This window comes from Amborella trichopoda, chromosome 8, assembly GCF_054954075.1.
Source record: "Amborella trichopoda isolate Santa Cruz 75 chromosome 8, AtrichopodaSantaCruz75HAP2 v2.0, whole genome shotgun sequence".
NCBI lineage: Eukaryota > Viridiplantae > Streptophyta > Magnoliopsida > Amborellales > Amborellaceae > Amborella > Amborella trichopoda.
In genome coordinates this window covers 14620145-14643403 of record NC_142343.1, presented here as the reverse complement: position 1 = coordinate 14643403, position 23259 = coordinate 14620145, and the positions used below count along the sequence as shown (strand labels likewise).

At 37.4% G+C, this 23259-nt stretch overlaps 1 protein-coding gene across 1 annotated transcript; it reads left to right on the top strand.

The window, feature by feature from the left end:
* Window positions 1-8594: 8594 nt before the first annotated feature.
* On the top strand, window positions 8595-20324 carry LOC18434155 (protein yippee-like At3g55890). The gene is made up of 5 exons (XM_088874593.1): window positions 8595-9036; window positions 19319-19362; window positions 19666-19774; window positions 19876-19931; window positions 20071-20324. Exons 1-5 carry the CDS (start codon window positions 8941-8943, stop codon window positions 20165-20167), a joined length of 402 nt encoding a protein of 133 aa, XP_088730719.1. The 5' UTR covers window positions 8595-8940; the 3' UTR covers window positions 20168-20324.
* Window positions 20325-23259: the final 2935 nt, after the last annotated feature.

Below are 23259 nucleotides of genomic sequence, written 5' to 3'. Positions count from 1 at the left end.
GAGAAAAACTGTCATGCACTGTTTTTTTTAAATACCTATATACCTTGACCCATGTTTCTTATAATTTAGAATCCTCGATTACCTAATACCTTGAACCATAGGAAATATTGTAGGAAGGTCATCTTGTTAGGATTCCTTGACACATGTTGTATTGATTAGATAACTTGGTTTATATGGATTTACTACCAAGACGACTATTGTAGTTGAATATTTGTGATTCAAGAAGGTTTTGCATATTGTGAAACCAACGAGCATTAAATTACATATTGCACGAAACTTGCTATGTTACCTCATGATATATGCATAAGAATATTGAGAATATATATGTTATATGTGCAATAATTGAGTGGGAACTGCTACAGTCCTATGTTTCTTTTAGCTATTTGGATACAGGTGCAAGTTATCTCACGGATCCAAATGATGTAAAGTCTACATCTAGATATGTGTTCATGCGTTGAGGGGGTGCAATTTCTTGAAAATCAAAGAACAAGATGTGGTGAAATTGTCCACAATGGAGGCAGATAACGATTTTTTGTGAAAACACGATGGTGATATGCGTGTCAAAAGAGCCATAATTCCATAAGCACTCCAAGCATGTAAAATCATGTTTCTATCCTCTGAGGAATGAGGTGAGATTGAGAAAGATCGAGATCCAGATCAACTAATTATTTTTGTGGAAACACCTGCTAGTATTTGACATGCAAGATGGAACAACAAAGTAGAATGTTGTTCACTCATGGAACCCGGATGTGTAACACAGGTTGTATGGCTATAAAAGGGAGCAACTTATTCGAGCCCATGAACATACGACCCATACGATGAGGGTACGTGATGGTCTTTTGCGACAACAAGTTTGTGATTCGCGATGTGAATGAAAGATGGGCTATGACCACTTTTGAGATCAGATCTGAGCAGCAAAGAGACAAAAAAAAAAGGTGTTGCTTCTATAAGTCTTTTTGAGAAAAGATTGGTGGTGAAAGCTATGATTAATGTATTCATAGAGAATAAGTGAAAAATGCTTGAGAGAGATATTGTGATTGGGAGAGAGAGATGAGGATGAGAGAAAGTGAAGAAGAGAGAATGTAAAACCTTCAAAGGCCAAATGAGAGATGTTGAGTTTATGTGGTAATTAAAGGCTTTATAAGTGCTTGTAAAATGAAATGATATAGTGGAACATGAACTCAGTGGGAGTGTGGTCCCTCGTGGAGCATAATAAGCAAACGATGTTCGCTGATACCAAACTGTGTTTAACTATCTAGACCAGTCAGTTGAAAAAAACTCATGTTACCTGGGTATAAAGAACAAACAAATAAGGGTTCTAATGGGTTGGCCCTTAATGAGATCGGAGCATATGCCCGAATGAGTGAGCTAAGGAACTATGTGACCCCTTTGTGTGATGGTGGCCTACAGAGATGGGGGCCAAAGCCTCAACCATGTGCCATCACAAGGCATGAATATCGATAGATCATTCAAGAAAGCCATAAATTCAGCTTTCAGGGTGAAGCCTATACATGTGCTAGAGATACCCCTATGCACCATAGAGCAGTAGTCGCATCAGGTATAGGTGACCTTGACTCGTCTTTAAGGAGGACTTGTAATCCACAGACTGAGATTGTGACCTATTGGCTCATCGACCAAACTTTTGTGACCCAGTAATGAGTCACTGCTTGGACTGTAGGTCATGAGAAACACTAGGTCGGTGTGCTAAAGCAAGTGTGATCTATAGTCCACAGTTGAAAGATGGAGTGCCCCATGATTGTTGATTCAATTCCTAAACCATATGGATCATTTTCCCATAAAATTTAAAATTATTATTTAAATTTTTATGAACCACTAAATATTTTTTTATAATTTTTTATTTATAAAATTAAAGATATTGATTTTACAATGGCTTAAATATTCAAATAATTTTTTATTAATTTTAAAGATATAAACATACCATGGGGGCCCATTGTGCACATGGGCCTACCATATTTCTAAAAAGTAGGACCCATGAGTACCTCCTTTGGGTGGCAAGCCCCATCCTTATTCTCTTTCCTATTTTTGTGGTGATGTAGCATGTGGCTATATGGTTGGAAGATATTGACTAAATATTTACTTGATATATTTTCGAAAGATTTTGTGGAAAGATTGAGTAGACTTGTGTTATTTTATAGTATGCAAAATATTTTAATTAAATTATTTTATCTAATTTCTATTGATGGGAAAATGGTTTAGGAAAGGGGGATAAGGGTTCATGCACATTCCCACAATGTTGATAACCCATCTATAGAATGGATGACTCAGATCTCTCACCCAACAAGTCACCCTTGATCGATGGTCCATGTTCAATCTTATAAGAAGAGGCAGGTCAAAGAAAACCCTAAGAAGCCCTAATGTTATTCAAGCTTATAAAAAATGGATTGTCTCTACCCAAAATCTCTACACCTTATCTTTCTATCTCTCTTTCTTAAAAAAAAAGTTTATCTCTCTTATGTTTAATCTCTCTCCCTCCCACATTGTGAAAAAGGAGCTAAGGATTTAAGCTATAGAGTTCTTCTCTCTCCCATCTCTGAACTATGGATTTATGGTTAAGGGTTTTAGGGTTAGCAAAAAGAGAATCCATATATCTCAAACTAGGTTGCTTAGGAAATTCACTTAGGGTTTGAGTTTGTGATCAAAGGGGTTCATGTTCCATTGGTGTGGCTTGGCCTAAACTTGTTTTCCCTGTTGATATTGAAGGTTGATCATTGATCTCGTGCCATCGAATGGTGGTTACTCAGTGTGGGTGTAATAAGCCAGATTGAGGTAATCACCAACACTCTTCACTTTTATTACTTGCAATCTTATCTTTATATTCTCAAGCATAATGTATAGTTATTTCAATGACATCAAGTTTTAAGATATTGGTTTTATTGTTATGTTAATTTTATTTTGAAGTATATGTTATTGTAATAAGATCACCTGTAAGTGATCTTTTACCAAAACAAAAAGGGTAAAATTTTTAAAAAAATAAAAATAAATTATTATTCCCTTGTAAAAGATCACCTAGGTCTTTCTTTCAAGTAAAGCTCCAAAAGTATAATAATAAGTAAAGAGAGGAAGAAGCACATGAATACAAACAATTGAGCAGCAAAGAGGAATGACATGAGAAGATAATTCACCTTCTATCAAACCTCTTTAGATGCCAAAAGTGTACTCCTTACTTCCATGAATGACCAACCTTGACTACCAAACATTGCATTAACCCTAACCTTTAGGGATCCTACACCACCAACTGATGAAGGACCCTAGGTAAACCACACAAATCAAATTCTAAAGACATCCATGTTTGAACACATTTTTCATCGCCTTGGTCCCTGGTAGGAAGCAGGTTAATAAAGCTTACGAAACACTGGAAAATTCTCGAAAGTCTCAGAATGGCCCCAAAATTGCTCAAAATCGTTATTAGCACTTCAAAAGACCACCTGCCAAATTGGCCTCTAACACCCTGAAACGGACCCTACAACTGGAGCTACATTTTTGATGTCTCAAATTATTATCGGACCACCTCCATTGGATCCGGCATGGTCGAAAACCTCTATGGGCCAAGTTTCGGCTTGATCAGACACTCCATAACAAAGATATGAGCAAAACATTGAAACAGGAGATGCCGCATACTATTCCCGTATGGCCTCACTGCACCAAAACACCATTAAAGGTAGTTGTTTTTATAGTCACGAGCATTCACTTTCAGAGCCCGTAACTTACTCGTTCCAACTCAGTTTGCCCCAAAATTGGATGAGCGTATTAATCTCATCTAGACGAACAATTTGATATGTGGCACGCCTCGAGATAATATTTGAGCAGGGAGAAAAGCTAAAGAGAAGTTGCCAATCCATGAAGAAATTGCAGAAAATTCAATAGTGACACGTCTCACTTGATGAATTAAATCACGATGCTCACACAACGAATCGACGCAAAACCAATTCCATTGTGTGTTTAAGGTTCAGGGCTACCATTGGACCGAACCACGTACATGATGGATGGTCAGATTTCATGCATGAAGCCGATGAAGTTACTAAAATTATGGCCTCTAGATTCTAGATTCTAGCAAAAAGTCAAATGTTGCAAAATCTTCGCTTGAGCTACAAATCGCGTTCTGATTGTTGTCATGCAATCGTGACGTCATGCTTAGTGCACTATAACGAAGAAATCACAGAAAAACATTAAGGACAGACCGCACTATCGATCTGAAGTTTCCAAGATTCAAACAAATTTCAAGCCTCGTGATCATGACTCAAAAACATGATTCATGGCTCGAAGTTGATATCAAAACAATAGCCATGTCGAGCCCTATAAGAAAACAATAATCTTTTGATCAAACGGGCATCAGAACAACCCCGGTCAGCTACGAAAGATCACACAACTTCTCGGGCAGCCACAGGGACTGTTATGGAATTCTACATATTGTTAACAGGGGCAAAACAGTTTTTTTGCACCCATTTTTAGAATTCCTTTTAATTCAATTAAATCTTAATTTTCAGCAATTAGGTTTAATTTTGATCAATCCACCCATGTTTGGGCACAACTCTATATAAACAGGCACTGCCTCATTATAAAGGATCGGCATGCAAACCCCCCACCACCTCTTGGTCTTGAGTGAATTCTTTGAAGATTCAATAAAATTTCGATTCCTTGCTTGAGTATGTGAGTATGTCTTGGAGAAAGAGAGAGGAGAGAGAAGAAAATGGGTGGTATCCTTCAGGCAGGCAACTTTTTCTCTCCTCCCCTCTCTTCGTTTATCAAACAAGGCCTAGTGCCGGTTGTCGTTTCTCTCTCTACCAGTCGGCGTGGCCTAGTGTCGGGTTGGTCTCCTCACTCTTCTACTACAGTCGGTGAGGCCTAGCGCTGGTTGTCTTTTCTCTCTCTACCAGTCGGCGAGGCCTAGTGTTGAGTGGGTCTTCTCCCTCTTCTTCTATTAGTCGGCAAGGGCAAGCACCAACTGGTTTTCCCTCTCTTCTTCTGTCAGTTAGTGAGACTAAGAGCCAGTTGGCTTCCTTCCTCTCTTCTTATTTGACACAGTCGGTGAAGCTTATCGCCGACTGCTTCCTCTCTTTCCTATCTCCTGAACTAGTCGGCGATGTCTAGTGCCAACTGTATCTCCTCTTCTTTCTTCTCTCTCCTTCCGTCTATCGCCTTCCTCTCTTTAACCATTCCTTTGCTGCTTTCTCGTTCGACAAAGAGGGATTGAGGTTAGCATCTCATGGCAGTCCTGTCATATAGCCGTAATGTGGTTGTGCCAGGTTCGCTTGCCTGCTTTACTTCCACGACAGAGCGACCATCGTGCCTAGCTAGTCGATATCGGCAATAACGTCTAGCAGCGATCTTGTGAGCTGGTCTCAGTTATCGAGCCCGTTTCGCCACCACGTTATGTCAATTATCCACTACTCTAGTCATTGCCCTGACCTTCTCACTTGGTTGAATTCTTCTCTCCCCCCGTCTTCTTCTTGAATGTGCATGCTTGTGTACGCTCATCAGAGAGGAAAAGGGTGAGGTCTGACCCACCTGTCCCATAACCTTTGCCATATATGTGTGTGATTATAGAAAACAAAAAATAAGAAGAATACGAGCCAAGGGAGGAGATTCTATACCAGTTTCATTACTGGGGGGCTTTCTTCGTGATCTAAGAAGACGCCCACGCGAGTCAACCCGAGGAAGTCCTAAACCCACATTTTAAATTCCTCTCTTACCGGTTGGTAACACCTGCCCTCATTTTTGAACGAGGTTCCCGAGAGAGCGATCTCACGAACGTCCCAGGTCTTCCCCGAAACCCGAGACACGAGCCGCCCGATTCCCCAGCGCTCCGAGATCGAGGCACCTAACCAATCCACCTCAAAAACCTCTCCTGCCCCACCCAACTCAAAAACCTCTCCTGCCCCACCCTTCTACAATCACCTCAAAAGCAGGGGTTGCTCTGCGACGACGCCAAAGAGAAAAGAATAGAGCATAACAGTGCACCAGAGGGTAGTGGAACAAAATCAACGACCGAAAAGTAAGGTTTTAAAGAATGGGCTAAATAGGAGTGGAAGAGGAAATATGAAAGAGAGAGGGAGATTCAGGTGGAAGGGCAAGAGTAGAAACAAAAGGGAGCAAAATAATAGAAGGTGGTGGAAGTGGATGAGGATCTAAAAAGCAAAGACCACCCACCTACAATCTAACTCTGTAATTTTAAATCTTTCTAAATTATTTCCTCGCATGAGGGAACAAGTGTCCAATATGCTTGCATATGAACGCAGTATACACGCTCTTCTCAAAATGGAAATTGTGAAAGTGAGAAAGAGAGGAAAATGGTTTCATCAGGCTGCAACTTGTCAAAATAAGTAAATCCTCATCTCATAACTCATCGAAAATTGCAAGTCAAGCATTGGAAAACCTTTATATCGATCATCTCGACTTGGGCATTATGGTTGTTAAAAAAATAGAAATTATCACAAATATACCTTAACTATCGTCTATTTAGAAAAAAACCTTTAACTTTCATAAACTTCGCCTACACTTCTTTCTTTTTTTTACCAAAATAACCTTTACAGTAGTCGTATTACCGTGAAGCACAATTACAGAACTTAAAATACCGTAAAAACTAGAATTTTATACGACATTTTAAGTACTGTAAAAAACTAACCATGTTTTATGACATTTTAAATACCGTAAAAACTCATGTAATATGACATTCTATACTTATATTTATCTCTTTTATCTTATTTATAGTTATCTCTTTCATATCTCTAATTCATTTATCTCTTCTTTCTCTCTCTAATTATTTTTAATATTTATCTCTTATTTCTCTCTCTAATTCTTTGTAATATTTATCTTTTATTTCTCTTTCTAATTCTTTTTAATATTTATCTCTTCTTTATCTCTCTATTTCCTTTTAATATTTATCTCTTCTTTTTCTCTCTATTTCTTTTTAATATTTATCTCTTCTTTCTCTCTCTAATTCTTTTTAATATTATCTCTTCTTTCTCTCTCTAATTCTTTTTAATATTTATATCTTCTTTTTCTCTCTAATTCTTTTTTATCTATTATTTTTCTCTCTAACTCTCTTTCTCTCTCCAATGAGATTTGCATGACAACCTGTGCGTACGTTATCATCCCTTATAAAAACTCCCTTCAACCCCATCCCCTATGAAAATTAGACCGAGTCAAACTCCCTTCAGCCCCATCCTCTATGAAAATTAGATGGAGGCAGATTTTATAATCGTGTTTGTTGAGTTGATGAAGTAAATAAAGAGAGAAGGAGAGTTAGTGAGAGAAAGGGTTTAGAGATAAAAGAGATAAATATGAAGATGAGAAAATGGTTTATGACATTATGAACTCACATAACATGGGTTAGTTTTTACTTTACTTAAAATGCCATATACAATGGGTTAGTTTTTAAAGTACTTAAAATGCCTTATAACATGGATTAGTTTTACTGTGATTATTTTTGTAAAAAAACTTTCAAAATTAAAAAAAAAGGCTGTGGATGAAGTTTATGAAGGTTGAGAGTTTTTTTTTTTTTTTTTTCTAAATAGATAAAAATTGACCTATATTTATGATAATTTTCCTAAAAAAAATTAGTATTTCAAGCTTTAAAAATAGGTATATTGCATCAAATTATCTAGACCGTCTATTTTACCTTAAAAATGAGTGTTCGTATATAAGCAAAATCATTACCATTTTTTGAGTTTCAAATTTTATTGTTAGCGTTGAAAATTGATTTTAGAGCAATCACAAAGATTTATGTCGCCGAAAGTATATTCCAAGAATTTAAAGTGAGGCGTTATTTTGTTTTCACAACTCTTAGGCCTTTTAAAAACTTCATCGGAAGGAAAATAGATCGTGCCCAACGAAGTTCCATGAAAATTGGTCAGGAAAACCAAGACTCCGATTTCTCACAACGGAAATTGTAAAACAACATAGACTACAGGAAGAGAGAACGAGAGAGGTGTCGATTGGAAGAGAAAAACAAAACCCAAGCAAATATAAATCACATAATGAATGGGTTTCAAGACTCATAAGTATATATGCGCCTCCCATTAAATTTCATTTTAGATGATGTTTTTTTAATTTTTTTTAGATTTCAAGATGATTATAAAAAAAAAAAAAATTTAAAATTTAAAATAAACAAAAATTTTTAAAATTAAAAATATAAATTAAATATTTTTTTATGCACCATCCATATCAATTCACTTTAGAGAACATGTTTGTGAGTCAGGAGACATACATGGTTTCCATGCGGCCAGCTCTCATATTGTAGAAATACTAGCATGACAATAAATATACTTTTTAAGTATAATTTGATCTTAATTTTAAAAAAATATATAAATTTTAAAATGGGGATCATGAATATCAATTTTTTTTAAAAAAAAACGAAGGATAACAATTATATTAAAAAAACATGTGAACCATTAGTTCCATTTATTTTTATATGGACCACCGGTTTGCATCCATCTATAGGATGGATGCTGGACCGCATACTGTAGAAACACGGTCGAGACCGCATGAAGCGGTTTACCATAATAATAAATGAAAGGAAAAACCCAGCGCACCAATCACCTCTATAGAAATTGCTCCACCTCTCATGTTTTCCCATTGCCCTTTAATTCTTTTCAGGCCTTGCTGCCGTTTCCGCTTCTTCATTCGTGGTCCCAAGGTAACCCAACCTTTCATCTCTTTCCAATGGATGAAGGCTCTTCTGCGTTTCGGAAGAAGTTTGAAAACACTTGCACAGTGTAATGTCTTTGTATTCATGGAATCAACCTTTTGAGGGCTTTGCCTGCTTTCCCTTCTTGCATTTTCCTTTGATTTATTCAGGAATTAGAGAGAAATAGTTTTCTGAATTTCTTGTGATTTGAGGGTTTCATCTCCCTCTATCTTCCCCTCTACCTCCTCTACCTGTTTCCCTCAGTTTGGGGCTTTAAGGAGAAGCGGGGGCTAATGGGGAGGCTGTTCATGACCCAGTTGTCCGGTCGGATTTATATCTGCTTTGCTTGCCATTGCCATCTTGCCTACATGCATGATATCGAGTCGAAGGTATTTAGTTTGTATCTCCTTCTCTTTTTAATCACTTGATGATCATGCTCTTGATGTAGGTTTTCAGTCACAATTTCGAGTAATTGACTCTAGACTTTTATGGTTTTCCTGGTGGTATTATTATTAATTGGATTAAATGCAATCTCGCATGTATTCCATAATGAGTTCTGAATACATTAAAGTTTTTTGGAATTCATTCTTCCATGTAAATGAAAACCCCCTTAATTATTTTGTTCTTAATTATATCTGATGAAATCACGGTAACAAAATTAGTCGAGCTTGCTTTGGGTTTACTTCATCTAGCTTTTCATTTTACTAGTTGGAGAGAAAAGATGCACATTTTTGCAATTTGCGCGATCTGCTTCTTTGCAAGATCTTGTTGCCATGATATTTACTAAGAAAGTATGGTAATCCAGCATCCTTAGAAAATACCATACGTTAGTTGGTGTTTAGGGATACTTGAGAGACCAAGAGGGCGTCAAGGAAATGGATCTAGCAATGCTCATCAAGTGCCATTTTGTAGTATCTGATAGTGATCAAACATTAATATGTCATGGTTGTAATAATGAATACTTTGACAAAGTCTATCCTGTGAGGCACAAGTTGATCATTTAATCTGTATTGTGTTTGAGATTCGGCTAAAAGGAAATATAAAATTAATCATGAGAATTTTGGCTCACTTTAGAAACTTGAAACTTGGAGACTTTAATGGAGTTCATAAAAAACATCTTTATGAGATTTGAATTCCGTGCTGGATGACCATGTGTTAATACTGTAAGTATTTGGAACAGTTCTCACACCCCACCCGCCCCCCCCCCCCCACCCTACCCCCCCAAAAAAAATAAAAAGTAAAAAATTGTAGGTGTTTGGAGTTATGGAAATTTCTCAATTTTGATGACATTCTTCGAGGTTCACTTTATTGTTTTTCCAAATGTAGTTTTGAATTTTGTTATATGGAAGCTGGAAATCTATTGCAGTGTGGGTTTAGATAAGAGAGAGAATTATAGAATGACACTCGAGATATCTAACCAGAAATCTAATTGACATTTCTTTGATATTTAGTACAAATCCCACATGCTTTTGCACTTGTCAATCACGTCCAAATTTATGAACATTCTATTTATTTATGTGGAAAACTTTACCAAATGTGTGAACGGTCCTACTACGCGGTCCTGTAGGTTGTCTGTTAGTAAGAGGCAATTCATGTATCTTGCAACACTTCATGTTTGAAAGTATTTCCAACACCTCATGTTCGTGTTGTTTCAATGTAGCTTGAAGCTTGTTCTTGAACTCTTCTCCAAAACTAGATAGCCTTTGGAGCAGGAGGCAGAGAAAGTTCCCAAAATATCTGCTTGAAACTCTTTTTTGGAATGCCTAGACTTTAGGGTCAGAGGATGGAGGGAGGTTGCGACTGTCACTCAAGATACCTACTTGAAACTTAATGATATGATTGCAATAATATCCTACCTGTCATTTAAGAAAGTTTCCTTTTCTACATTTCTGAGTCGAGTACAAATGTTGGAAATGTTGTCACTCATCACAATATATCTTCTTGTTATTCTAACACTTTGTTTTTGTTGTTCGTTTTGGTACAATTTAGTAAAAATGTATTTGCTCAACCTATGGTATCATTTTGAGTTTTAAAACACTGATGATACTGCCTTTTATGGTTATACCATGCTTCTCACTAGCTAATTTGTTAATTGAGCTCCAAATCCCTTTAGGTGTATTTCTCTAAGCATTTGATATACAGATTGTGAGAGAAATTTGAAGGCAAGAAACTGTTAATCCACTCTCAAAATTTGTCTGATGAATCGGTGTGATGGCGAGAGTTGGCAAGTACCACCTTGAATTGCAATGCCCTATTCATAATTTACCTTTCACTAGACTGGACCTTGAAGCAAGCATTTGTGGTCCTAGCTGTTTAAGCATGCCATGTCGTGGTGTCAACCAATATCTTTTGGCATATTAAGAACTACTACACCTTTGAACAACTTTGTCCATCTTGCAGCTTCTTCTCATAGTTGCTTTATATACTTGGTGCTCTGAGGTGCTCAGTCATACTGGTCCAAATGTCCTTGACTTAGCATCCAAAAGTAACTTCCTAAAAACTGTCTTATCTGCCATTCCTAGCTATATGTCGATGCAACTGACAGTCCCTTCAAAATGTGTTAAACATTTTCAAACTTTAATGAATGCTCATCACCGGTAGATCTAGGGATGAAATGGCCCTCAAAGCCCAAATATCCATTGGTGTTTAGGTGCCTTGCCCTGCACAACTTCTATCCAAAACACAATCATTTAGTTTTGGCAACCGAGCCCATTGTTCATCTTGAGTCAAAGATTGTGATTGGATGGTTCACCTCCAAAGTTATGGGTGTGACATATTTTGCCTCAACTGTAAACCAGAATAATAGGTGTGATGCCAGTGCGTGGGTGGCTGAGTGGTCTTGACCATTTAGGTGACTGTGTTCAAGTTCGTTGTCGTCCCAAACCAATTTGCATGGGTGATTTGTTAGAAGTATTTTGGTTTTTTAAATTTTGTGAAAACATATTTAGTTTCTACACATAATTATCACATAATTTTGTGTAGAAAAAAATGATCACATAATGATTGATTAATATTGAGAAATAGGAAGTCTAGATTTGAATTGCTGTAAGGGTATGACTGCAGCGTGTTTTTGAATGATTGTTTGAGTGTGAGTGAGTGTACAGACACACTTGCTGGGGCTGGATTGGATTCGATTTCATGAAATTCACAAATTATCAAATCCACAAAAGGTTGGACTGGATTTGGTTTCTTGATATTTCAAAAGTATTGAATTCGTAGGAATAACCCCTTCAGTGATCACCCCCCAAATGTGAGGGAGATAGGGCATTTACCAAGGCAAGCACCTATACTTAAGTGTACTTGTGCGAGCCTCAATATAGCCTGCCTTGGTTGGGATGTGTGGGTTGCCTTTTGACAATGTTCAAATTGAGTATAGCTTAAAAAGAAGGGAAAATTTCTCCATATCCCCTATTTTTAAGTTTCATTTCTTGATAAACCCAAGGTTTCAAAAGATATCTTCTAACCCCCTAACCACTTTAAACCTATTTTTTAACCTAAACAAATGTGAAAAAGATATTCTCTTTCTAAACCCAATCCTTTCTCTCTCTTCACTTATATGCCCCAAACTTTTTTGTTTCTCTCTCTTCTTGCATCTCTCACTCTCTTTCCCCTCCCGTATTTTTCCAAACACCTCTCTCTCTCCTCCTAGTAACTTCTCTCTCCACAAAATCTAACACAATCCTTTCTCTCTCTTCACTTATATTCTCCAAGCTTCTTTTTTTCTCTCTTCTTGGGAGGAGAGAGAGTGAGGGGAGAGAGGTGGGAAAGACGGTAAGAGAGAAGGGGTATGGGGGAGACTAGAGAGAGAAAGAGAAGTTTGGGAGGGTGGTTTTTAGAAAAGGCATGTTTTTTTAGATTTGTTTGGCTTAAAAAAGCAGGTTTAAATTAGCTCAAGAGGTTAGAAGAAATAAAATCTACAATTTTTATACCTTAAGATATCTTTTAAAACCTTGGGTCTATTGTGAAATGAAACTTAAACATAGGGGGTATGAAGATATTTTTCCTAAAAAGAAATGTTACTATCAAATTTGACAAATTGATCAAACATCCAAGCGTGGCATTCTGTTGGGAACCACAGGTTGAGCACTAGTAGTCAATACTTTCCCATTCCAAATGGATGTGAGCTCACATCCTTTTTCAGCCTGATAATCTATGGGGATGCATGCTGTTTTTCATACAGTGAACTCTGTGAACCAGTGTTCAAGAACTCGGCTGAGTCAACTTGGACTTGGCCATGGCATATGATCGCGGTGAGATCCCATGTACCCTGTCGGGTACATGGGAAGGTGAATAGTACTCCGGTGAGTACTATTCATACTCATCCGAGTTCCATAGAACTTGGGTGAGTACTGTAGAACTTGAGCTTACTCGCCTGATTTCTATTGAACTTGGGCTGGTACAAACAATACCCTCCTAAGTATTGTTCATTTCTTGAAATATATAAAGGGGGCAGAAATCAGCCGTTCGTGAAAAACTCATCCCCCATAGCCCATATCTATGTTATTCGATACCAAATTCGAGATTTAGGTTTGTTCCATCCTAGATCTACGAAATAAAAATTTTAGATCCGACAAAAAACACTCCGATTTCTTCCATTTCCAAGATTAAAAAATTGGGGATTTTTTCCCGAAGTTTTGAAAAATTTGATTTCTTCGATTCAAGTTGCTGATCTTTGATGAAATTCAAAACATAGGACCATAGTTTGTTCTTTTTTTTGGATTTTCTAGAGCCTCGGATTTCATAGGGCACAATTTTTCTGTTTTTAATGTTCTAGTTTTTTTATTTTTTTCCATAATTTTTCCCCTACTTTTAATTTTTTTTTCCAGAGCCCATGGTGGAGTCGGGCTTAACTCGGGCAAGTGCACTTGGATTGCCCGAGTAACTCGGATCGGGCCAAGGCCGAGTCCACGTCTTGAGCCAAGTTTCAGATCATTGGTGTGAACCATTCCTCCGCTCATTGTCTGCATTGGAGATGAATGATTATCCCTCTGGTCCATTGTTGACAATGGATGGTTGATGTGTTGTATAGTCTAAACAATCTAAAAAGTTATGATGCGCAGTTTATTGTTTGCAAAGTGCACGCAGCATTGTTCATGATGGGATCTTGTACTATTTTCAAGGTGCTATTTTGTTTGTTGGCTCAGATGTAGGATAGCAACCTTTTTGTTGCTGAACTAATACTGAGCACCACACTTGCATGTTAGACTCTCTGAATCTAAGAAACATGGCCAGAATGCCAAGCCTGATGTATGTTGAGTTTCTCTTTCAATCACGAAAACAGTCTCTCTAAAACACCAACTCTAAGCTCAGCTGGAGGGAGCCTAACTCTCTGAGGGCACTAGTTGATCACACTGATTATTCAGTTTGAAAAGCAAGCGAGTGCTCTGCTTAATCCACTTTGATATTCCCCTAAATTGTTAAATATCTATGCAATAATCCTAGAAGTTGTGGATATCTTCAAAAGGAAATTGGGACTCTATAATATAAAGATGCAGGATAGTGGGTTTCATATGGGAAGGGAATATAGTTAATTAAGATTGAGATGTGATGATTGGGGTAATCAGTTGCCAACCCCAGATTGAAATGAGAGGTAAGTAAAAGGGAGGCATCCTTGATTTAGTTATCAGGACTCATTGGAGAACCCAACTGCAGGATCCATTCATCAGATTATTGTGGTGGATTGTGGTGCTCTGCTCTCCTGATCCAGGTCTTACTGAACTCATAACATATTTGTAACATGGATTAACTAAAGTTGCAATCCTAAGATCTTGCCTGAAGTATTATTGCTTAGGCTCAATGAATGAGAGTCATAATGTGATTGGTGTTCAAAACTGGAAGTATGAGTCAAATTCATTGGTTGTGATCTCTCCTCTAACCACTTTTCGTAGTATTCATTAATATGGAGAGATTGATTTTCGCCATGGGAACTATCTTCCCTATGCATGTTTTAGATCATCTTGCTGAGCCCTGTACTCAGCTTCTTCATGCCATGTTCTGCTGCCATTTGTTGCTCTCAATAGTGGGTTGGAGACATTGGGTAATGCAGCTTCTCAAAATCTTGGCATATGGGGGGAGCAAGATCCCAATCCCTCAGGGACCGGTCAATATAATTCACACCCATTTAAATAGATCTTTTATAAGGGAAATTTTTTTAATGCATATCGATCAAAAAAAGAAAGTAACTATGCTGCAAAATCATCTTCTACATATTTTCCTTAGGGAAAGGAGATGCTTTAGTCCATATCGATAAAAAAAAAAGTCTTTAATGCATGTGGCCCACTTATCAAAAAAATGCATGTCAACTAAAAAAGAAAGAAATATTATCCTTGCATGCTGCATTTTTTTTTATGGGAAATGACAATTATATTCATATTGGGAAAGAAAAAGATAAAGATAACTTATATATATATATATATATATATATATATATATATATATATATATATATATATATATATATATATATATATATATATATTCATAATCACATTAAAGAAGGGATGGTGGCCCAAGTTTAGTTACTTTGGACGAAAATTCATCTTTTCTTGCTCTATATTTATTATCTTTCTAAGTATGCTTTAGTTTCTTTCTTAATATATAATAAAGGGGTAGGGGAAGAAAGGGCAAGACCTATTGTGACTGAAATATATTCATGTCTTTATAAATTTATCTTGCATGCTGAACTTTTATATGATGACACTTGAATTAATAAATGAGTTTTGAAATTTACATGAGAAAACATATTTGTATGTAAAATAAATATATTCCTGATATGTTTGTTGCGTATCTACATATAACATATAAAAATTGCTTCTTTTTTTTTCTTCCAGATTTTATATATTCATTTTAGTACACTCCGACAATGGTCTGAAACTAGGGAGCTTCTGCCTACTGACAATCCCATGCACCTGCACCGGCTCCTGCTTCCAACAACTGTGTTGCACCTATTACCTATGATAAACACAGAAGGGTTAATGCACTCACAGTGGTCGCTACCCCTAACTCCAGTTCCCCTAGCACCCATATTCTACCAGACAAATCTGATTCATAAAGATACACTGTGTTATAGTTGTTTTACTAAAATGTACTTTATAATTCTTCTAGAAACTGGCATTCACTTTCTTTGTTGAGCCCTCAGCCCTGGACTCATCAACTGCTGCTATAGCTGGTTTGTGCTCTTTTACCTCTTCGTTTCATGGACACCTGATTATCTTTCGTAAACATCTGTATCACATTCCAATTGAACGTATTCATGCCTAATGCTTTTGTTGTATTGCCCATGTCGGTTACCGTAAGCCTTTTTCCTTCATTTACTTTATTTTTTTCATTTCTTTGAGCTCCCGTCTTATTTCCCATAGTTGTCTGAACCATTCTGGGGGTGTCACCATAGCATTTTCAGTTCAAATGCAGTTAGGGGTCCTTTTCCCCTTGTTCCTCTCTTTCAGGTCTTGGGACACTGCCTCTTCTCCTTTTCTTTGTACAAGTCTTGGGCGCTTTCTCATGCCCAGTCTTCTCATGTATGTTTTTCGTATACTCATTCAGCTTACCTCTTACTTATTCATGTTTTTCAAGTCCTGGGTTTTTACGAGTGACATCGTTCCCTTGGCTTTCCACGGTTCGCATCTTCTCCTTAGCCTCCAAGCTAATCATCCCTCCTCATACTTTAACACATTTAGAACATCATTATCAAAACATTCCATGCAAGTTGAGCTTTTTTGTACAATCAGCAGTGGGTCTGCCCTGAAACAATTCTCACCCATGGCCTCCATACAGTAGCTAGCACAGCGGATGGAAGGTAGGACATGATCGTAATTGGAGTTCTGTCCACATTTCTTACCATTATCATTACTTGCTGAACTATCATATGGAAGTTCCACCTTGAATATTTATATGATGGACACAGAGTAAACTCCAGATGACTGCAACGACAACGCCGCCGTCCTTTCATTTCTTTCGTCCTTTTGCAATCCAATAGCTGGCACATCATCGCAGTTAGTTTTTGAAAAAGAGAAAAAGGTATGATAAAAAGCATAAAGATATATGCTAGAATAACTTACAAGTATAAGCTTGTAAGATGATATTAAAATAGAAAATGGTAAGTCATCTTGGTTTGTTCTGTTCAAGGTTCAAGGGTCGAACCTTGACCTCCCTCATGTGAGCTGCATATCTACCACTAGACGAAAGGTTAAGGCACCACCGAATTACTATCAGGTGATATGTACGTTTACTGCTGCCCAGATAAACTTTCATGACACAGCAACAGCATTCAAGTTCTAAGTGGTCATTTTACTTGAATTTCACATTGAGTTCTATGATTATATTTGATGCCATAGACATGGGAGTTAGAAACCTTGGTATTTATTGTAAGAACAGTCTTATTTAAGGGGTGGATTCACAGTTGAGCTACTATGATAAGTTAACAAGCACAAAGCAGACCTGCTCTAAAACATCAAGGACCTTCTTGTGGAGGAACTAAAGTATGATAAACAGTCATATGTGTCATTTGCTACTTATTCGATATAGGTATCATGATGTTTCTCTAATTGTTTGCAATGTTATGGCTTTATCTGCCTTGAGATTCATGAGGTCAACATTATACTTGCCGTGTCCTGTTGTTTTTATCAAAAGCTAAAGTGAGTAAACCATCCAGTCTGACTTCAATTCACTCTCTGAAACATAGATACGAGGATCGGGATCGGGACTGGTCCAGTATAGGATGGGGTTCTGGGATCAGAATGGGAGCAAGGGACTGTGAAAGGCTGGAGGGTCCGTAGGTTTGGGATTGCCGTCTGTACACCCCAAAATTTAGGGATTGAGATCCCAGTATGTTGAGTTCATCCCATCTTCTAGGGATTGAATGATGAGTTCTACAAGTCCACGCACCATCTGGTTAAAAATTGAGTTCTTCGAGTGCACTTAACTAGGGTTCCAATCAATATAATATTATAAATAATTAATGGATTTTTTAATCCTAAATTTTTTAAAAAATGCTAGACATCCAACCATTCTATAGTACTTTAATATTTTTATACTCCTTTGAGTGTAGTTTATATTTTGATTAAGTACTAAAAAATTAAAGAAATTGAAACTTTATGAAAAAATTCAGGAAATTGGATCATTATATAATTCATGGCTGTCCTTCTTTCTTGAATAAAAAGTATTAAGATAAGTATTGAGTTGAAGCTCAAGGTAAACTGTGACCTGTTAAAGATCCCAAAAGGGTCGGTATAGTCTACCACCATAGGAAATTATGTGTGAGCAAAAAAACACAACTAATGTATTATATGATAGTTAATGTATTAACTACTGCAAAATGGCCATTACTTAGCATTAAGATGAATTTCAAGGTTCGAACTCATGACCTATTAAAGAGGGCAAGACGGGCAGTAGAATCTAGCACTATAAAGGAATTGTGATCCCACGTTGGTGGAACCTTGGTTCAGTTTACCTATGTACCCTCATATATGATGCAAATGGATTTGTATCTACTGTTAATTTCCCAATAGGAAGGATCAAGATCCTAAAGTCTATAAATCACATAGAAGCATGATCTGCCACCTTGGAACACAAGAGCGAGCTTCCGGAGCGAGATATGGTTGGGAGATCCTAGTAACTAACTATGCTGTGAAATAGCTCTCAAAAGTGAGCTTTTGAAGTCTGAGGCAAACCTTTCACGTGTGCAATAGTATCAGGTAAAGAATGTCTCAATTTAGAGGATTGAGGATTTTACAATGGAAGTTCTTATGTGGTGCTTGTACCCTTGGTTGAGTACCGGACCGATGGCAAGTTGGTGGGTGGGAATACAGGATGTTATGGTGAATGGTTTGGTAATGGTGTTGGGTCCTTGAATAATTTGTTGGTGCTGGGTCCTTAGTCACTAGTTGCCCCATCATGAGGTCTGTGTTGCTTCACAGCCTTTTTCAACTGCATAAGTAATGGACTATATGCTGCAATTAAGCATTTGGTCTAATCCTCTTCGGCTTGTTTGACTGACTACCTTGTCTTGGGACAACATATGGTTGCCTGTTTGTAAAATAGGTTAGATCTTAGTCATTGACGGGTACAAATACAATTCTATCTGTAGCGCCCAATAGCCTCAGTACCCTCATCAGGGTTATTTAGAGTTGAATAACCTACAATCTATTATATCATTTGGGTTTCCTACAGTTTCAAGGTTTCCCCCAACTGTCACATGTCTGCAAGGAATGGTTGATGACGTTGGGCCTCTGTTCAGTGCATCAAAAAATTCTACAGATTTTATGCAGAGGAAGGACATATCCCAGCTGTCTATTGTTGACGTCAGAAAGACGATGTAAACTGTAATGTCAGAAATAGTACACAGAGAGCCTTTCTATAATTTTCTGCTTGTATAAAACATGAATTTATGTAGTAGTATTTACATGCTTACCTCTACTACATCATAGAATTGAAAGAATTGAAACAAAGACATTTTCAAGGATAAGTCATACAAAATGATATACGGGAACATTCTAAGAAATTGTCTGAGGTTGGAGTATGTCTACAGTTGAATTCTACTATATCTTTGCTTTGAACTTTTATTTAAATATGTCAGTGAGTTCCATTTCATATAAAATTCTCTCTCCAATTTCTAGTGTTTCCAGATTTTTCTTCTCTCTTGTTCTTACTTCTATTGAACTTGTTCTTGGTCAGAATTTCCAAAGCCGTAATGGGAAGGCATACCTCTTCAACCGTGTGTAAGACCTCAGAAAATAATCCTCTATTCTAATTAATTTCGTAATTAACAAAGATAAACTGCATGTTGTTAATTTCATTGCCTGACTCTTAAAAAGGCAAGTTTGTTGTTATTTTTGTTCTCTCTCATCCACTATAATTATGATTATCTTACGTATACCATAAAATGCCTATCCCACGCTGTACAAAATGCATCACTTGCTACTGCATGAATTTCTCACACATTTCCAATTAAAAATATAACTTTGTTTAGGAAATTTGGATATTTAACTGAGAAAACTATTATTTTTGGGGCCATCATGGAGTGTCAATGTGTCTACTGGCATCTCAGAAGAGAAAATGATGACAACAGGCCCTCACATTGTTGCAGACATTTACTGTAACTTTTGCTTCCAAGTTGTGGGCTGGAAATATGTAAGGCTTTCTCCCTTCTCTCTATAACGTTGGATAGTGAAAAGCTAGATTTGGGTAACTGGGTTTATGGCCAAGGTTTGGTAACTCTATAGCTGGTGCAGGAAGTCGCCTTTTCAAAAACTCAGAAATACAAGGAAGGAAAGTTCATTCTTGAACGGTGAGTGCCAGTTTGCCTGGGATGCAGTTGGTTTTCGTTTACATTGTTGTTGGTGCAGTTCATGTTGATTTTTTAATGAGTGAGAAAATTGGGTACGATAATCATGGTTCTCTCTGTTTGTGATATGGTCTATAAGCAGTGCTAAAGTGATCCCTAGATTGATACAAGGGGATGGTCCAGTCGCTTTACCTGTCGTAGATCCGAGTGCTAACAGTAGTGATGCAGAAGAAGCGTAATGGGTGGCCACCCACTTGAAAATGCGGATCCATTCACTTTGTAAATGATATTAATGTGTACAAAATTCTATCTTTTATGCTGAAGTGACTTTTATGCTTGATCCAGTTTCTGTACTGCCACAATTCAACTTGGAAATTTGAAATTCACTTTCCTCTCTCTCTCTCTCTCTCTCTCTCTCTGTTGGCTAACTCTTTGCCCTTGTATTTGTCATAAATTGATCAAATGTAACAATTCTTTTTGCTGGGAGTGGTCATAACTCATGAGGGTAGTCCTGTACAAGTATTTATGTGTGCACATGCATGTGGGTAAGAGAGAGAGAGAGGAGAGGTTTGATCATCTAGGTGTGCACATCCCTAGATTTTTTGGGGCATGTTTTGGATATGGCTCATAACTTGTGGGTTGCTCAACTTTCGATGTGGGGCACACCTAAACTGGTGTTTGTTGCAGGGTCGCCAGGATGAGGGCTTTTCTTTTTGTGGTAATTATTGCTCTTCATCAATAGTTGCTATGCCAAGTAGAGCTGTTTGATTACACGCTCCATGGCAACTGTCTCGTTCTTGTCCATTGTTCTGTTTGTGATCGGTGTATCTTTACGTGTATTGTCATTGTCTACTATGTTAATTTAAAGGGATGTGTAATATATTCGGGTCAAATTTATATGGTGGTTAGGTACTTAAATGTATTTTATTTATATTTAATTTTTTCCATTATTTGTACATATTTTACATATAAATATCTAATTTATTCATTATACTAAACAAAAAAAAAGTCTGTAATCTTCTCCCGAATCAGTCGAAGCACCAAATTGCTTCATTTTTCTCACCAAACCGAAGAAGACTTCGAAGCGAATCTGACAACATTGGTGCCAACATGTATGTTGGTATCTGTCAAGTGTCGGCACATGCTCAAATCCCAGGACACAGGTAGGTATCTATGTTTCATAGGTCTTAATGTATTCATTCAGAATCATATGATCGAACCATACACACAGAAAATAAAAACATTTTTTATTTTATTCTAAACTGCTTTTATTATTCTAAAATATTTTTATTTTAAAAATAAAATATTATTCATTGAAGAATGACTTTCCTAAACGAAGAGAAGCCAATTACAAAAATAAAATGTGTCTGAAAGTGTCGATTGTGTGCTTGCGTCCACCAACTGTCGACATGTGGTTAGACTCTTGACACACGGGTCATCTTTCATAGATTGAGAGACGTGGGAATGGGTTGGGGAATCGGTGTTTAGGGGGAACATGTTGCAACATAGCGTCCCACCCTCCATCCTATAGTTAACATATCAATACTGATTTCTAAAATTAGTTTGTTCCACTAGAGATTTGAGTTTATCTTGCTTTGAGATTGGCGCTAATCCGAGCGAAATTGTTTGGCACCCACTGTGTGGTCTTCGAGTTTCAGATCTGTGTATTTTGGCCTTGGAACGCTTCTTGAAATTTTATAGTAGCTTTTCCCCATAAAACAGAAATCACAGAAGTTGAAAAATGCTAAAAATCACCCAGAAAGACCCTGAAATTCAATCCAGGGTTCTTTGCATAGAACGTGTCGGCCATCAGCGTGACACAACCCTATAGAACGTGTCGCCCATTAGTGTGACACAACCCTTATCGAGCTGCACGACACACCTAGTGTCACGTCGAACTGACTATGAAATTTTTTTCGGCAGCCCGTTCTTGCAGTTGATTCAACTTATTCTGATTTTTGGCATTTTTGTTTTTCTTGTTTTAATGTTATGTAATTCCAGAAAAAAATAATAATAATTAAAAAAAAGATAGAACTTAGGTATTTTCTTTTCCTTATCTTTTCACATTTGATCTTATCTGCTTTAGTCTTATCTGCATAGCTTAGAACTTTTTGACTTTATTTCTTTAAAGATCTTTACCTTTTATGTGATAAAAATGAAGAAGAAAAAAAAGATATACCTAGATTTTCTCTACTTTATCTATTTAGATTAGATTTAATCTTATCTGCTTAGTTTAAACTATTTGAACTTATCTCATTAGAATAGATATTTTTGTTTGTATTTTTACCTCCTGCATAAGTAGGTAGGCTTGTCTGCATGTGCTTGTTTGACCAGACTTATCACATACACCACTGAGTCTTGATCTTACACACTTGCCCACACACAATCAAACATACCCTAGAATCTTCAAGTTTTCGAAAACCCCTATATCGACACTTAAATCGTGCGGGAACCTAATTTCGTGCACAAAGCATTGGGAATGTGCCAATGTTGAAGCAAAATGCCCCTCTGGGGAAACTCTGACCACAAAACAAGCCCACAATAGTAAGGACCAGCCTTGGCAGATAACTATAGCCAAACGTTATGTGGGTACGTATTAAGCCTAGCCGATTTTTACTTTTTAATTATTTAGGAAACCCACCAAACCCAGCCTACCTATAGTCTCTCAGGCTAAATTGATTTCATACTATTTTAGAATCCTTAATTTGTTGCAACCTAGGTTTAGAAAGTCATGTCTGTAGTCCATAATGACTCGGATACCAAGTCCACCACCTCTATTAGACCCCTTAGGCCGAATCGACCCATAGGGCCTTAGAGATATGTTCCCTAGGCTTACCCTACTCCTGGTGAGCCCAATTCCGATTCGAGTGGGTCCATAGTTCCACATCCTGGCTTTAACCTAGAAAGCCCACTCCCTGTTCAGCCAAGCTCAACAACTCAGGAGGTTTGTACGGCCTGCAATACTTTGAATAGTCAGGGCATTCGACCCTGTGCTGCTCGTAAGAAGGTGGGGTTGCACCATCCTTCAATGTCTAGATCTAAGGGAAAACCACTGAGTTCCACACCATAGATGAGACCCTGGTTCCCCCTACCCAAGGTGAAAGTCGGGCCCAAAAAGGTCAAGGACCATAAAAAACCCACTCTAGAGGCTCTAAAAGCCAGAACCTGAGCTCATCTAATGAGGGGCATGCACCCTGAGTTTCTTAGGACTCATCTAGAACTTAGCCCTGAGTTTTACGAGTCTTTCTCAACTGAGCGCCTTAGGAAATTACCTTTGATCAAGACAATCTTGAGGCGTGCTATCCTGGTTGAGCCTGGTGACGCATCTAGG